Consider the following 17804-nt stretch of genomic DNA (forward strand, 5'->3'; position numbering starts at 1 on the left):
CAGACAAGCTTTGAGTCTCAGAGCTCTTCTTCAGGTCTGGGAAAGATACTCTGAGTATCACAGCTAAATGCAAGGTGGAACAGACTGTTTAGCATAAGTAGTTAGAACATATTTTAAGGGGCCATTTGACTCCCATAAGCACCACTGCACTCATAGGACAAAAAAAGGGATGTATGGTTTATTACAACAATCTGTAATATACTAACCCCCTTTTTTGTCCCATGATAGTGGAGATGTTAGAGGGCCACTCTAATGCTTTGAATACCTTTTCCAGACCTAAAGAAGAGCTCTGTGTGGCTTGAAAGCTTGTCCCTCTAACCAACAGAAGTTGGTTCAATAAAAGATATTACCTCACCCACCTTATATCTTGGGATCGACACAACTACATCTGTCCCTTCCAGTTCTAGGAGATTGGTATATCTCCGTTTATTACCTTTATTACCTAACTACTGTAATGGACTCAGGCCAGTTGGGTACAGCAGAATAGCTGAAGGCAGATATACTGGCCACTGGATTAACAGTTTTCTGTTCCCTGACTGACCAGAGCAGGGGCTGCTCCAGGCTAATGAGAACACCTGACTCGAATTAACCTGTAAAGAGTCAGGTGAGGCCATTCAGTTAATGTGACCACCTGACTCTAAGGCCCTGCTGTTTCTATAAAAAGGGCTCACTCCAGTCAGGCAGAGGAGCCAGGGAGCCAGAGGAGAGGAAGTGCGGTTGAAGGGCTGGTTACTGAAGACACCCTAAAACCATCGTTAAAGGAGCCCTAAGGTAAGGGTGAAGAAGGGAGAAGCAGGAGAGCTGTGGGGAAGTGGCCCAGGGAAATGTAGCAACTCTGGCAGTGAAAGGTTGGCTACCAACAACTGCTACCATTAGGGTCCCTGGGCTGGAACCCGGAGTAGAGGGCGGGCCCGGGTTCCCCCCCAACCCACCACTACAGGAACAGTTCCTGGAAGGGGAAGTCAGGTCCCTGTCAGGACAGGAGGCTGAACAGAGACTGTGGGAGTTCTCTCACCAACCTCCTTGCAGCCTATGATGAAAAGGGCTCAGTAGACTGTAACCCTGGCCCTAGAGAGAGAAGGGCTACGTGGAGGGTCACAGTGAGCCACTGAGGCTAAGCATAAACCACCTAGAAGCGCAGGACCCACAGGAGCAAGGTCAGAGCTCTGCCACACTACGTAACATACATTTTAAGTGTAAGGAGTCCAATAACGTGGGCTGCTATGGAGGCAGAAAAGGATCTTTTATGCAGCACAAATATTCTTATTCTTTGGTTGAAAAAAAGTCTTTTTAGCAGGCTAGTAAGGCTCTTGACTAGCATAATGAAGCAGTGGAAGCTTAAAAGGACTGAGGCTGTTGCCTAAGTCATATTTCAAGGATGACTCCATCATTATTTGTGGGTTCTATGGATACAATTCTGTCCTTTGATAAGGCTGTAAAAATTACATAAAGTAGCAGAAGTCGACGTACTTAGACCAACTCACTGCAGTGAACTGCAGTGAGTTGACTGCTGCCGCTCTCCCGTCGACTCCACCTGTGCCTCTCGCGGCGGTGGAGTATAGGAGTCAATGGGAGAGCGCTTGGGGATGAATTTATCGTGTCGAGACTATACGTGATAAATAGACCCCCGTTGGATCGATCGCTGCCTGCTGATCTGGCAGGTAGTGTAAACATACCCTGAGAAGGAACACAAAACCAGCCTAGGACTCCTAGAGAAGGAGAAACATATTGTATAGGTCGTTGAACAAGCAAGGGTCACAGAAAGCAATATTATATGTGGAGCTAGTAGCTACCCTCTATTTAGGCTGCCTGACACTCTCCCTTACAGTATTCTCACAACCTTTTCTTTGAGAAATATGAACACTTCCATTGTTTGCAGCAGGCCTCTGATATTCAGCAGGGAACCTCCTTTTCTTTGTTCCATTCCTCTGAGATTAGCTGAGACATGCTAAAAATCACCATTTCCCTTCCCTCACTTCTTTTCCTCGGGAAAATTTTTGCAACATGTCAAAACTACTGAACATTTTAAAGAGTCGAGCCCATGCTGCTGTCAGAGCAGCAGCAGACACTGACCCCAGCATCCCATTCTCTGAAGGGCACCACGTGGGGCAGAAGCTCACTCATCTCCCAGGGGGGGCAGGGAGGAGAAATTAAGTTAGGCTCTCTCCGTAACTGCTATCCTACCCCCCACACAAACTCAACATACGGCCTTGATATCCCATTGCCTCCACACAACCTGGGATTCCCACATGGGGGGACTCCTTATTTTGGGGCAGGAGAGGGGTGCAGTAGACAGTTGGGCCAGGCTTGGTTCCCTCCCAGATCCAGCAATTCATCCCCACTCTGTGATAACAGCCTTCTCCTGCTGCCAGCTAATGTAATTAGCCCCCAAAGTCAAAGATCCATCAATTTAAAGAAATATTTTACAGAAAATTGTGCATATATAAAAAAAAATCATAAAAAGTATGTTTCAAATTAATCTATAAAGCCACATTAAAAATCAAAACATCCCCAACCAGTAACAGACTACATTTAAATAGTAAGAAAAAACCCCATTAGAGTCGTATCCATTCTTTCCCTTCCAAAATCGGGAAAATAGTCAGCAGATTGGTGAATGATATTGCTTTTTACATCTATCTCAGCAGATGCTCTGTGATCACAAGTTGTTGACATCTGGTGACAGCTTAGTTGTCTACATGTCATCAGATGGTGTTCTTTGTCTAGTTCTTAGTGCAAGAAGAACTGGGACAACCCACAGCTTCCTGGGCAATCTCAGAGAGGCCAAAGATTGAATGGGTTTAGAGAAAAACTAATCTCTCTCACTGTGTATTGTTGATCTCTCTAGTTCTGGTTAAGATGTTGGTAAGGCAGTAAGGGAAAGCTTGCCCTGATGCTATATCTGTACCTATAAAAGCTAGATGATTTCAGTCTAAATGGTTGGTCTGGCATTTTTCAAAACAAAATTCAATAAAGAGGAAAACAACACGCAAATGCACCTTTCTGAAGTTTACCTGAGCAGGAGGTGCAGAAGCTGCTGGCAAAGGATTAGAGATCATTGGGCCAAAGATATCCAAGTCATCGTTCAGTGTTGTTACGGTAGTGGTGCTTCCATTTGTAACAGGTGCTTCAGGAGGACCATCTTAAAAAGACAATGGATTCAAGTTTTAAAATAGAAACCTTTATTAAAACAAGAATTTAATAATTGTAAAATATGAATATATAAATCAAATAACTTAAATTGTCATTGGTTAAAAAGATACTCAGTGCTGGAAGCAAATCTCTGAAATACAATATCTCAGATCCACAAATTCTGAAAGGACTTTTCTAATTTTAAAAGTACATTATATCAATATAATTAAGAACTGAACATTTTAAATACAGTTTTAAGACTTCCACAATGGCATCTTAATCAGTTTAATGGAATACAGTTTTGCTAGCATTTTCACAATTTTAGTCCAACACTCACCAGCACTATAGTATTATGAATGGGAATTTAATAGTTATCCTACATCTACCTCCCAAAAGTTTTGGGCTACTCAACACGAGAGCTATCAAATACATTAATTTGAACTACTCATTTGATAATGCTTGAAGTTACTTACAATGCCATATTTATTCAAAATATGGAATACATTCTTCACATGAAGAAAAAAAGATGATGTTAGGTATCTTTTTTTTTTAGAATGAGAGAGATTTATTTCTATAGAAGTAGCGGTATACATTGTACTTGACAGCCACAAAATAACATGGTTCATGACTTGTCCAGAACTTATAATCTGGAATTGCCCTGGAACTTATCAATATTTATATACATGCATAAATTTACTCATCTGAGTAAAGCTGTGCATACACAAATGTGTTTCTAGGATTAAGGTCCAAATTAGATAATCCTGGAAGATGATGGAAGTTGGAAGAAGGCATATAACAAAATCATGCGGCATAAACATTTAACACCCCCCCACACACACACACATTTAATAACTGATTTTCTAATAACTGCTATATGGGTAGACATACGAGTGTGCAGGCTACATCTTACAGAAAACATGCCAACAAATCAATTGTTATTTTTACTTCTAGCAGGATTCAGGATTATGATGTTGTGAAACTATACCAAATTAAAGCATGGACATTATTGTTAATATGTGACTGTGGAGAAAGGCATGTTCCCAAAAGTAGACAAATACGTAAAAATATTATAAAATATGGTTGACATTTCTGGACCGCCTACAGATTGTTTTGCATCAAATTTTACATCATTTAGAAAAAAAGGAAAGAATATGTGACAGCTGAATACACATTACATCATATATTAAGAAATTAACAACTTTCTTACACTGAACTTGGTAGGCAAATAATATGAAGTTGAATGGATGGGTTTCATGGAACTTTATGTGCTGGCTACATTTTATACAAAAAACTTAAGATGCAGATTCTATAAAGTATTTTGTGTAGAATAAGAAAGGAATCAGTCTAGGAGTATCCTTCGCTGAGAGCAGAAGCAAAGACTTCTCTGGTTATTGCACTGAAGGGCTAGAAACCTCATCAAAATGGTCTCTCCTGGCCAAAAGACTACATCATGTCAAACTGCAGATGTGGCTGTACAGAATAAAACCATTAGACTAGAATAATAAAATTATAAAGGACGATAAATAGGGCCCTACCAATTTAATGGCCATGAAAAAGTGTCCTGGACCATGAAATAAGCACTGTGAAATCCAAACTCCCTGTGCTACTGGGAGTGTCTCAGATGGGCTGGGGAGGAACAGGACTTGTCCTTTCTCTGCACAGCTTCTCGGGGGGAGATCAGACCCATCTCTGGGAACCTCCCCCTGTTGCAGGAAGCTCCGGGGCTGGGCAGCAGTCCCAAAGGTTCCTTTAGCTGGAGGAGGCTTCTGGAGATGGAGGTGGGTTCAATTTCCCCTGTGCTGCTGGGAGCACCCCAGGCTGGGCTGGGGAGGGACAGGACTTCCTCTTTTCCTGCATGGCTGCTCTTGGATACCTCTCCCAGCTACAGATAGCTCCACACCCCCTCCTCATCACTCGCTTTCTGACCCCATTGCTTCACAGCCGCAGGGGGGTTGGAGGGGAGGGGAGAGAGATCATTGTACAGGGAACTGTCCCCCTTCCAGATGCAATTATTAGCTTGTTTCGATAAAAATAAAAAGAACGGTAAAGAATTTAACAGGATTTTTTGATTGACACTTTACAGCAGCAAATCACAGTCAGGGCTCAACTTACTGATCGGTAGATATGAGCATCTGAGGCAGTTTTGTAAGGTAGGGATCTCAATTGGTAGCCTCAAACTTGAGAACCACTGCTTTAAGTTAACAAAAGCAAGTAAAAAAAAAAGTTCAAATGGTTTCGAATGTCATTAATTGAAGGTCAGCATGGAGCATCTAGCTGGGGTGCTCCCAGCACCATGGGGGTGATCAGACCACCTCCACCTCCTGGAACCAGGGAGCTCCACGGCTGCTGCATTCAAAGCCCAGCTCTGAAGACAGCACAGACATGAGGGTGGCAATCCCACAATCCCCCTACAACAGGTTTGCAACCCACCCCCCAACTCCTTTTTGGGTCAGGACCCCCACGATTACAACCCCTGAAATTTCAGATGTAAACATCTGAAAACATGAAATTGACCAATTTTCAAATCCTTTGGATGTGAAATTGACCAGAATGGACCATGAATTTGGTAGGCCCTAATGATAAATAAGATTAACACTGTTCACGCTCAATTAAGTTTATTTTATTCCCTTATTTTATTTCAATATTGGCTCTGAATATATTTTCCCCTTAACTTGTTTCAGTTGCTGTGTCTATTGTACCCTTTTAAATTAGCCTAGTAATAGTGTTATTTTCTCTAAACAATAACTTTTCATCTACGTTTTCCCACTGCCCTGTGGAGACTATTTTAAAAGGGAAATATCAAATTATTATATGTTCTGTGGCAATGCCCAGGGATCCTGTTAAGATTATTGTAAGGGGCCTTATACAAACGTACCATGCGATACATTCCTTGACTTTTAGAATTTACAGTCTAGTTTAAGAGAAGATGCAACAAACAATAAGAGAGAGGGTGAACAAGAGTAATGATATTAGATAGTAAAATATGTTCACAAGTTCTTGATTGTAAACATTTACTTTAAAAAATGGCAAACAGAAAGCCCAATATTTAAGTCATACGTAAACAAATTTATTTGCCTATTTTACCATTAAGTCCTCTGAGTTTTAATAACGCAGTTTTAGCAATCTAATTTTCTTTTCACTGTTTATTTACATTATAAATTTTTCTCAACTTGGACTCTAAAAATCATGCAAGTCAGTTTTCAGATTCTCAGTGTGTAAATACATGGGTTGCAAACAATGCAGTTTATTTCATAATACTAGTCTCAGCAATGTTTAAAAAACAGGGAATGCCCCTTTAAATAACTACGGTTACATAATAGGAAGAGGTATCGTATGGCCATTTTTGAAGGACAATATTCAAAGAACATTAAAGAGACATGACTATTGCACTGGAAAATTTAAAACAATTATTATAATGTAGACTAGGCACCAATTACTAATTGAGGCTGCAAATACTACTGAAATATAAACAAAATAATAATACCTATCAATCAATAGAAAACGCTCATTATAACAAGCATATGAAGTTTAACTTCCCCTGGAGTTGAGAATGGATTCGGGAAGAAAACTGGGAGTAGAATAAATTGATTCATATGGAACACAAACAACCGTGGGCAGAAACTTGAAATAAGGCCTGAGAGTAACCCAAGCTTTATGAAACAATGTATAAGGAACTGCCATGAAGGTTTGAATCTCCTCTACCCTCTGAGGCTGAAAATAGTACTGGGAAGAGGGATGCTGCTTTAAGGAAGCAGGTGGTCTCACTTGTTTCTTTCTTGGGGCTGGAATGTACAGGCCCAAATAATACAGAGTTGTCCGGAAGTCCTCAACAAATAAGACAGGTTGTTTTAGAATTAAAAAAAGTTAATTACCCTCAAAGGGAAGGTTCTCCGTTGTAGTTTGGACCTCCCTGAGAATCTTTAAGGACTGAAGCTAGGAAGATTTTCTCATCACTACACATGTGGCTACAGTACAAACATCTGTATTGGACCTATCCAGCACAGTCTGAAGGGAAGTATCAGTTATGACCAGTTTTAGTTCCTCTCAATGTTCCTGTGGTACCTAGTTCACAAACTAAGACAGTTGGTCCTAATTCAGACAGTCATAGTTAGAGAAGGCGGCTTGGTAGTCAGCCACATATCTGGAGGCTGGCACACGAGCAGCCTTTGTATCCAAATAGGTAGAGATTCTTTGGGTCTTTCTCCATGGGTGTGTATTTGGCAGGCCCCTGCTGCTTTGAACTATCAGACAGCAGATACTACAGGAGCTCCTGGTACTGGGCTAGAATAGAAAGCATCCAAATCCCATGGAAGAGACTTGGTACTTCCTATTAGCTTGCTTAGATGTGGTCTATATCAATTCTGGCATGTGCCACAAGTCTTTTACAGGTTCCAACAACCTCTCATTTAGTGCCACAGTAAGTCTTCTAGGAAGGAAGGGTGTACGATATCTAGGGCTGTGTACAATTTCTCTCACACAACTTCTACAAGTATATCCAAAGTCTCTTGATAAGATCCTGGAATAACTTGAAGATGTCAACTGAGGAAGACATTCAGGGATTTACTGCCTCACTGAGGTACAAGGAAGAAATTAAAATGGAGACAAATAGTTCTTCTCCTAGCAAGTGTTGCTCCTCCTCACTTTCTTCCCCATTCCATTCTAAAATCATAGTCTGCACTGGCTGGATTGGTCTGTACTGCCCTCTCTGAAGAGGAGGTTGTAATCCTTGAAAATGGGGAGAAAATGCAGGCTTGCATGAATATGTTTGCATATCTCGGCTGTCCAGTAGAGCTACAGCTGATAGTAGATGGTACTAGGGTAGGGGACACAAAGGAGGATACTAGGAGAGATGCCTCTATGAGCCCCAGGTTGTTTTCTGAAGATGGATTCCTCCCTAGAATCCCGACCTGTGTGTAGGAGATGACTCCCTCCTGCGCCTTGAAGAGAATGAGGAAAAAGGAGTACACACTCCTCAAAAGATGGGACTATCCTATCAGGCCCTCCTGGGGAGAGGATTAGAGAACAAATACATGACAGATGTTAGTCATGTTCCTTAAGGTACAACTGGAAGGCTCTCAGATACTATGGTGATGGGTGAAGTTGAGAGAGAGAGAGAGAGAGAGAGAGAGAGAGACTAGAATAGAGTGCCTGGATCTGTTGTATCCTACCTAACTGGCAGAGGGATGAAGTCAGTACCAGACATATTTCCTTTGTTTGCTGCACTGCTGAGTCTGTAACTCATTGATTAGCTATCGCCATCTTCAACCTCTTGAGGAGAGTACCAGTTCCAGTTAAATAATTCTGTATTTTATTTCCCCTGTGTATTACAACACTAGGCAGAGAAGCTTTGGGTACCAAGGAACACATTTCCAAGGTGACTGATACCAAAGTGCCAAGTACTGAGAAGGCGGGTATTAAGAGAAACGGTGCAGCGATTTGGTGGGTACTGTTGGTGCTCTCTTTAATGGTTGGTACTACTGTGACAGTGATCTTTGTCAGCCCATTGGCTGCTCTTCAACCGCTGAAGCCAAGGAGTACTCCAAGAGGAATAATTTTAGGCAGGCCTTATTGAGTCTGCTTACAGGAGGACAGACATATGGAACACTGCTGAGGAATACGTCCTTCTTCTAAACAAAAGAGGCAATTGGAGTGCCAGTCATTAAGCAGCATTAAACCTTCACTCAAGAAGCAGATTCCAAACCCTCAGAACCTAGCTTCTGACATACTGCTAGAGCGCCTGTATGGGAGAAAGGGTGGTCTAGTTAACCCTCCCTAACCCCCTTAAAATATCCGACTAAAATGGATGCTGCTAGCCAGAAGAATCAGGTCTCGCATGTATGGAGACCTGCTCTGCACAAGAGTGGAATCCATGTGGATGGTCACTTAAAGAACAATAGATTATGTGTCAAATTTAGTTATGCCTAATACTAACATATTAAATAATAAAAATCCAAGCATTTTACTTACTGTGTAAGTGAAAAATGTACAGTTTATGTTATTGAGAAGCAGATACTGAAGCAACTTTAACTTAAAATATAACTATTACTTGAAGGACCAGTGGACATTAACAGTCTAACACTGCAATACATTCATCAAACTTAAATTGTGGAACATGTTAAAAAATAAAAATTATCTTAACAAGCCCTTCAAAAGCATCAAAGACATCTGCAGCAAATCCATAAATCTATAGAGTATGAATATTACTTCCTCTTTTGCCATGCCATAAAAAAGTTATTTTCCAGTGCTCTAGCACTGTAACAATGATTTGCATGAAGGAAAAAATTCATTCTGAGGGCCAATATTATCAAAGCATCAGCATTAAAGATTCAATAACAACACATGAAATGTGTGGCTTATTTCAACAGAGAAATGTAAGAGATAGAAGGTGGCAGAAATGAGATTTCCACATACTGTACTTCCCCATCTATTTTATTGCTTGATCTTTTTTTCCTAGGACTGTGTTTATGCTAGAAAAATGAGATACATTATTTAATCAGAATTTCATTCATATAAAACTTCTCCATTACTTACTCTCACACAGCACAACTATAATTTCAGCTCTCTGATTGAAATATTCCCTGGCATTCCTTTTCCCACTGCTAAAAAGAAACAATTGACAAATCAAGGATAGAATTTTTATTTATCTGAGAAAAAGAGAAAAAATGCCAGTAGAACAAACCAAATGAACAGTTTACTGTATGCTGTAAAACACTATTTCCCCTCCACCATAAAATATTGTTCACGTAAGAACAAAATAACTGGCAGGCTCCAGCTATCTGCCAATTTGCCTACAAGACAATGGGGAGGACAGGAAAAGACATTACAGTCCTTCACTGTTCTCTTCTGCCTTCACAATCTGCAGCATATGGGCTCCTTGCAGTTCAACCTTGGAGCTGGAGACTAAGGCTATGTCTACACTAATACTTTTGTCAGTAAAACTTTTGCTGGTCAGGAGTGTGAAAAAAATGCGCCCTGACCAACATAAGTTTCACTGACAAAGCACTGATGTGAACAGTGCTGTGTCAGCAGGAGAGCCTCCCACTGGCATTGACATAGCTAACACTGCTTATTAAACAGGTGGTTTAATTATCCTGGCAGGAGAACTCTTTCCTGCAAGCAAAGAGTGGCTACATGGGAGACGGTACAGCTGTGCCACTGAAAGATCCGTAGTGTAGATATAGCCCATGTTTCCTAGTAGTGCAGACTGAAGACATAGGGAAACAAATAAGGGAGAAAAAGTTAATATAGTAACAAAATGTTCTCGAAATTGGGTTAAGGGAAAAAAATAGTGATTGACAAAACAGGAGTCCTCTGGCTGCCTTGTGTTGCTATCGGGAGGCAGAACATCCTGGAATAGAATCAGTGGGAGGGTCTAATCACGTGAGGAGCCCTTGAAATTTAAGGGCTGGTCTACACTAACTTAGGTTGACTTACAATGGTGTCTACACTGTACTATATTGACAGGACATGCTCTCCCATCGACACAGCTTCCACCTCTCAGGGAAGTGGAGTACTGACATCGTCAGGAGAGCGCTCTCCATCAACTTAGCGTATCTTCACCAGACCCGCTAAATCGACACAGCTGCATCAATTGCAGCAGTGCCGATTTAGCCAATAGTGTAGACATGGCCTTAGACCAGGGGTCGGCAAACTCTGGCATGCGGCTCGCCAGGGTAAGCACCCTGGCGGGCCGGGCCAGGTTGTTTACCTGCCGTGTCGGCAGGTTCAGCCGATCGTGGCTCCCACTGGCAGTTCGCCATCCCAGGCCAATGGGGGCTGCAGAAAGCGGCGCGGGGTGAGTGGGAGCTGCGATCGACTAAACCTGCCGATGCGCCAGGTAAGCAAACTGGCCCAGCCCGCCAGGGTGCTTACCCTGGTGAGCCGTGTGCCAGAGGTTGCTGACCCCTGCCTCAGACTGTCTTCAGACTCCTGTGGAAAGTGACCCAACTCAGAATGCACTGCATGAAAACGCGCTCTTGAAGGAGAAAGAGCTATTGCTATGTCATATTTGAAACTTTAATACAACAAAAGACAGGCAGTTGAAAATTATAGTATACACAGCAGCTGAGTCTCTTTCCCTCCCTTGTGCATAACTGAATTTTGCATTACCACAGAGGGATACTAACCTTTATGCCTTAAAATGTATATGAAATGTGGCACAGTTACAGTTGCTATGAGAACCACAACTTTAAATTGCCTGATTTTAGTATGTGTAAAATCCCCAATATAATGTTGCTTGTGTTTTTTACATTTACTTCACATTTTCGTGAAAAAGAGGAGTTAATAAATACAATCAGAAAAAAATACTCCAAAGGAAAACTAAAAGGTGCTGATGTGCAACCATGTGATTATTTAAAGGTTTAAAATATTAATTTTGTTAAAAATATATAAAATGTACCTTATAATGATTTCATTCTATAAATATAAAAATGTTCATAATTAGGCCAATCAAATAATTATAGAGAATCATAATTATAAGCACATATACAAGCCCAACATGGGATCCATATTTGTCTTATATTTTTAGATGACCACCAAGTTATAAAATGTTGCAATTTGCTAACTCTCAATTTATTTCAACTATCACTGTACAGTTCCAGACTGCCTTATACACAGAAGTGGTGACATGAGGGCTCAGTAAGAACCATCACAGTGCCTAATGGATTCCCTTAAAAGGACTTCTGAAAGGTAGTCGGGGGAAGGGATGCAACGATTCAGTAGCATTTACAGGGGAGGATAACTTGCCAAGGTTCCACAACGCCAAGAACTGTTCAAGGCTTGTGTGGCTATCTACTTATATACATGCTTAGAAATCTGGCCTCTGAGGCTAATCTTGCCCTTTCTTCTGCAGTCATAATGGGTCCCCAGGCAGCGGAAACAGTATGGCTCCACTACACATGCTGCAGGAAGGCTTTGCAGTGGATGCACACACCTCACAGGGTGCAGAGACCTGCTGTGTGGAAGCTTCCTTAACAGCAATGCAAGGAGCAGAGTATAGTGAGCCAGCAAATGGGTGCAGTGGGGCCAGAGGACCTACCACAATGCAGATTCTCTGGTCCTTCCCCTAGTAGTGATCCATATGCAAGGGGCTGTGGAAACTACTCTAGCCACATGGTAGGCACAGCATCTCTGCAGCCTGGAGAGAGCCTTTCTGCAGAGATTATTGCAGTCTAAAATGAGCTGGGGAAGGGGAAGGAGGAGGAGGACTCAACTGGATCCTGTGGGTGCTGAGGCTACGTCTGTGGCAATGTGTGCATGCCCCAACCTATCAGTTTGTATAATTGTATGTTGGGTTATTTGATCCCCTCCAAGCTTCTCCCCTTGCCGGAAAAAGCCCTCTGCAGTAATGGAGGAAGATGCAGGATTTCCCCTGGAACGCAAATATCCAAGTATACATGTACATGGATATTTACATACAGTTGTTGATGGCTCTGGAACCTGCAAGCCATCCCATTCCTGCAAATTGCCCTGAACCCTGAGGATCCCTCCTCCCCACCCTCCCTGCATGCATCTGCTCAATGCACAGCTCAATTCCTGTTAATTACAGTAGGTACTAGGATTAAAATTTGCCCTTTTATGCACAATTAAAACCCTCCAAAGGTGGTAAACCTGAGTGTGATATCACTCAATCATCAACAGTTTTTTAAAAACTTGACACTGATCTTCCATTTGAAATATCACAAAATTAAAGTCTTAATAGACATTATCAATAATTAAAATTCTAATGTCGTAGTATTCCCATATATTAATCTTAACACCCTTCTTATCTAAGTATTAACCTCTGTATTTGTATATTAGTATAAGTGACTTAGCAAAGGGCACACATCAAATCAACAAATCAGAGAAAGAGTCCAGGATCAGAACTGAGGTGTGCCTGCCTACTTGTAAACAACTAGACATGCTGTCTCTTCAATTGTTTAATTATCAAAACCCAAAAAAATCCATTAGGCAAATTGTGTTCCCACATACTAGCTAATTTTATTTCTGTGGTTCAATCAAGACAGAAATTGAGTTGCTCCCTCCTCACTCACTCTGACAGGCAGGATTTTCATATTCTCTAAGGCTCCATCCTCTGTTTCTCAGTTTTAATTCCTTCTGATAGAAAATATAATCTTGGCCTACTCGACCTCCCTACCTAAGGTGGCAAGTTTGTTGTCAGAGTATAGAAATCCTAGAGATGTAGGAGTCTATGTTGTCTTGATCAAATTACAGAAAGCAAATGAACTGGTAAGTGGGAATATAATATGCTTGTCTGTAGCTGAGGCCACAATGGTGCAGATGCTGAGTTCTTTGTAGCAGTACCCTATGAGTAAATATTCAAGGAAAAAATAAGACTCCAGAGGTGGATACAGAAGAGGGAGTGCAGAAGAAGGGAATGAGAATGTCTAACCCCAATGCATCACTCCACCAGAGGGAGAGCAGAAATTCTATGAGGAGCCCAGACGGAGGTACTTTGTGGTCAAAGGTTACACCCACAGACACCTGCACATTCAGACTGCAATGCTCTGAAAAAAATGCAAGGAACACGTGACATCTGTGCAAAGCTGGTCTATGGATATAACATCCCCTCTCTAGTGAAGAAGCTGGCCATGGATCTAGTGGAGTAAAGGATCTTTGGACAGGGAATTTCAGCCACTTTGGATGTCTACTTGATAGCAGACCTGATTTATTTGACCATCAAGTAAATACTTGAGTCCTTGAAGTAAACGGAACAGGGGATCCATTCTCTTTAAGAAGCAAAGAATCCTGTGGCACCTTATAGACTAACAGATGTTTTGCAGCATGAGCTTTCGTGGGTGAATACCCACTTCTTCGGATGCAAGAATGTACACTTCTTCGGATGTATTCACCCACGAAAGCTCATGCTGCAAAACATCTGTTAGTCTATAAGGTGCCACAGGATTCTTTGCTGCTTCTACAGAACCAGACTAACACGGCTACCCCTCTGATACTATTCTCTTTAAGGTTTCTTACCCAAAAATACCTTTAGGGACCTAACTCAGGGATTCACGATGTTTCCCTTTGTTTAGAATTGAAAAATTCAGAATGGAAGTATCTTGTTTAAATGAGGACAGGACTTTTGGCAAAAACTAGAACAGAGGACAACCCTGTCCCTATGGAAGGCCAAATACACAGAACTACAGAAAGGCACAGAGAACTCTTCTTCTGGCTGAGATGATTGCTCCCCAGAAACTTACCCTCGGGGCAAAGAACTGCAAATCTACAGAGTGGAGAAGTTCAAAGAGAGGTTTGTAAAACTGAGAGTAACCAGGTTCATACTCCTTAAAGGCACCAAGGAACTAAGTAGAGGGTAGAGCAAGATCACTACCTTCAGGAAACATGACATTAAGGGAGAAGACTGCCCCTTCCCTGTGTAACTTACTACTAAAATATCTTAGCACAGAGGATTGAGCCACTTAATATCAAAATATATTTGCATAAGTACTCTGTGCTTAGCACTTCTTAGGAATGTGTATTCTTGCAATATCAGCCTGTTCTTGCCAAATTCAGTAAGCAGGTCCTGCCTCATACCAGACCTCTAATACGAGGGCTTGTATCTCAAGCTCTCTTCCTACTACAGTGGGGAGGAAACTATTCAGGGTTATTGTGGTGGTCAGTACTCTGAAAACTATTACCCAGGAGTCCGTCAACTTTACTGCTAACATCATCAACTCCTCCCAAGGTGCTCAAAGCATTATAGAATTCCCCAGGATGGAAGGGGGAAATACCTTGAACCATATCTGTATGATTGCTTTTCCCTTCAGACGGCATATTATGGGGGAAAACCCTGGATTCAGCACTTCATCCTGACCACTTTGTCAGGCAAATAACCATGGCGAAATAATTTTTAGCCCACTGGGTCATCTTCAGTCCATGCATTATGCTTTTCTGGGACAATAGATAAACATCCTCCCCATAAAAAGATAAAAAGCGGGGGAATGTAGTAGGAAGAGAGTCTGAGACATAAGCTCTTGTATCAGAGGCCTAGTATGAGGCAGGACCTGCTCACAGAATCTGTCAAGAACAGTGCTGATATTGCAGAAATACACATTCCTAAGAAGTGCTAAGCACAGAGTACTCACACAAACACACTCCAATATCAAGTGGTACCAGAACATCCTGATATCAAGGATGGTACAAAAACATTCCTCAAGGATAACAGGAACACACTGAGCCTTCCTAACAGATAAGGTTAGGATGACAGCACATAATAGAGATGTTTAGATTGAACCAACATGTTCAAGGTGATGAGTGATAACTAGCCTCTTCAGGGAGCAGTAACTATGTCAGAGGCAGTACATAACTTGTTTGAATCAGGGTATAAAGGTGTATCAGAGAGGGAGTATCTTTGTCCAGCCGGGGGGGAGGAGGGGGGAGGAAATGGAAAATCCCGCCATTTACTGAGCTGAGTCTGTTGTCATGGGCATACATGTCTTAGTCTCCTCATAGAGTCTGCCACAGGTGCTATTATTGTGCTTCGTTGACAATAAACCTGGCTGGGAGCCTTTGCACCTTAATGAATCTTCTGGTCATTGGGCGGTTCACTCAAGGTCTGCTGTGCCAGTTGTCTGCACAGAGCTAGAACAGCACACAGGGAAAACACACACATGCAGTCAAACATCTGACACCACCACTAGCACTTTCCTAGGAAGGTGTTCCAGGACTCTACTGTACACTGGGCATGTGGCTCTTGGGGAGAGCCAGACCTGTGGGAGAGGGGCCCTTATAATCATTACTGTTCCCACATTTTCCACAAGCTGTGTTCATTATGGAAGATATCTTGCTGCTGAGGGTAAGGAGGGAATCAAGGGAGAGTGTTCTTCAAGACTGCGGCTTCCGCCCCGGCCTTTATGCAGCTTGCCTGTGTGCAGCAACGATCCCTCACCCCCAGTGATGGGAGAGGGAAAGTTACCCTTAATGGGGCAAGAAACAAAGCAGCTCTGCCAAAGAGCCTGCGGCAGCAGATTGCCCAGTACCTCCATGAGAGGGAGATCTCGGAGGCAGATTCCCGTGATGTGAGGGAGTCAATCAACACCCTGTTCCGCAGCTCAGACTAGGCATGTGGTGGTACGTTCATCATACAGACACAAGCCTGCTTTATGCAACCCTCCTGTCCCCAACAACTCACTTCAGCCATTCCCAAAATCAAAGCCACTTACCAGGGGCCTCCTCTCTTGTTTGCGCTTCGCCAAGGTCTGACAGCTGTGACTGGCTAGCCTCCTCCGGGGTAGAGAAGAGCTCCTGGCAGCATGCATCTCTAACCTCCGAGTCATCCTCTGCTTCTGGGTCTCCCTCCCCCCTCCACATCCTCATCCAAGATTTCCTCCTCCTGGCTTGGTCCACTCTTGACTGGCACACGAGCCACTGAAGTGGCCTTCACTGTGGACCTGGGGTCGCCACCAAGTATTGCGTCCAGCTCTTCAAGAACTGGCAGCTCGTGGGTGCAGCAGTGGTTTGCCTCCCACACCTTGTGGTATGCGTTCCGCAGCTCCTTCACTTTGACCCTGCATTGCAGTGTGTCCCATCATGGCCCCTTTCTGTCATGCATCGTGAAATCTATCTGTAAATATCATAATTCCTACGGCTGGAGTGCAGCTGGGACTGGACTGCCTCCTCTTCTCAAACGCTGATGAGGTCCAGCAGCTTGGCATTGATCCAAGCGGGTGTGTGGAGCGGGCATAGTCACCTCGAAAGATGTGCTGAGACCACAGCACATGTCACCAAGCAAACAGGAAGGGGACTTTCAAAATTCCAAAGGAATTTAAGGGGTGTGGCTCACTGCTGGTCACCTGAGGGCAGGGCAGTTCAAACTGATGACCAAAGAGGCAAGAACAGGCCTTGTAGGACATCTCCCGGAGGCCAATCACAGCGCTAATCAACCAGGGTGTCTACACTGGCACCACGGTGCTGTAGCCCTCGCACAGAAAGCTTTATGCCTCTTGTTGGGGTGGTTTTTTTACAGCTCTGCAACTGCACAGTTCCCATGCACTGAGTGGCTTGGCAGAGTGTACGCCGCAGGAGTTACACCGCAGAAAGCTGCTTTACTGCGCAGAAACTTGCCTGTGTAGACAAGACCTAAGATATGGCCTTTCCTATCCATCCGTACAGATGAAACTCTTGTCTAAGCTTTTATCAACTTGTGTCTCGATTGCTGCAACATCCTTTTCTCTGGCCTGGAGAAATGCAATCTCACCCTGTTAATATCCATTCAGAAAGTTGTTGTGAAGATCATTTTCCTAGCCCCTCATTTTGACCACATCACTCCTCCATTTGTATCCTTTCCCTGTCTGCTGCTTCTCTATTATATCAAACATAAGCTATTTCTCCTCACTTTCAAGGCTCTTTATGGCTTATCCCCACCCTACCTATCACCTCTCATTTGCTATCGAGATGTCAACTCCCACCTCTGACTGACCCATCAAGACAGTCACCACGGCCCACTTTTGAAATTTTCAAACTAGCTCCTTTCATGCCTTCTTCCATGCTGATGTTCACCCTTAACCCTCGCCATAAACATCCCCCAAACTAAATATCAATATCCTCCTTCATACTCTCCGTTGCTGAGAGGCCTACAAAAAACTTGATGATTGTTACACTACTGGTGCACTGAGAGCATGGCCTATCACTAGGGCCCTATCAAATTCATGGTCCATTTTGGTCAATTTCACGGTTTT

At 42.8% G+C, this 17804-nt stretch overlaps 1 protein-coding gene across 3 annotated transcripts in view; it reads right to left on the minus strand.

The window, feature by feature from the left end:
- Nucleotides 1-17804, minus strand: part of SMAP1 (small ArfGAP 1) — a 219344-nt gene that overhangs the window by 22547 nt on the left and 178993 nt on the right. For all 3 annotated transcript variants that reach the window (XM_039530248.1, XM_039530246.1, XM_039530247.1), the window contains one exon: nucleotides 3012-3139. In XM_039530248.1, the coding sequence (XP_039386182.1) occupies nucleotides 3012-3139 (128 nt within the window). The remainder of the gene's footprint in view (nucleotides 1-3011; nucleotides 3140-17804) is intronic.

Source organism: Mauremys reevesii, linkage group 3 (assembly GCF_016161935.1).
Source record: "Mauremys reevesii isolate NIE-2019 linkage group 3, ASM1616193v1, whole genome shotgun sequence".
Taxonomy (NCBI): Eukaryota; Metazoa; Chordata; order Testudines; family Geoemydidae; genus Mauremys; species Mauremys reevesii.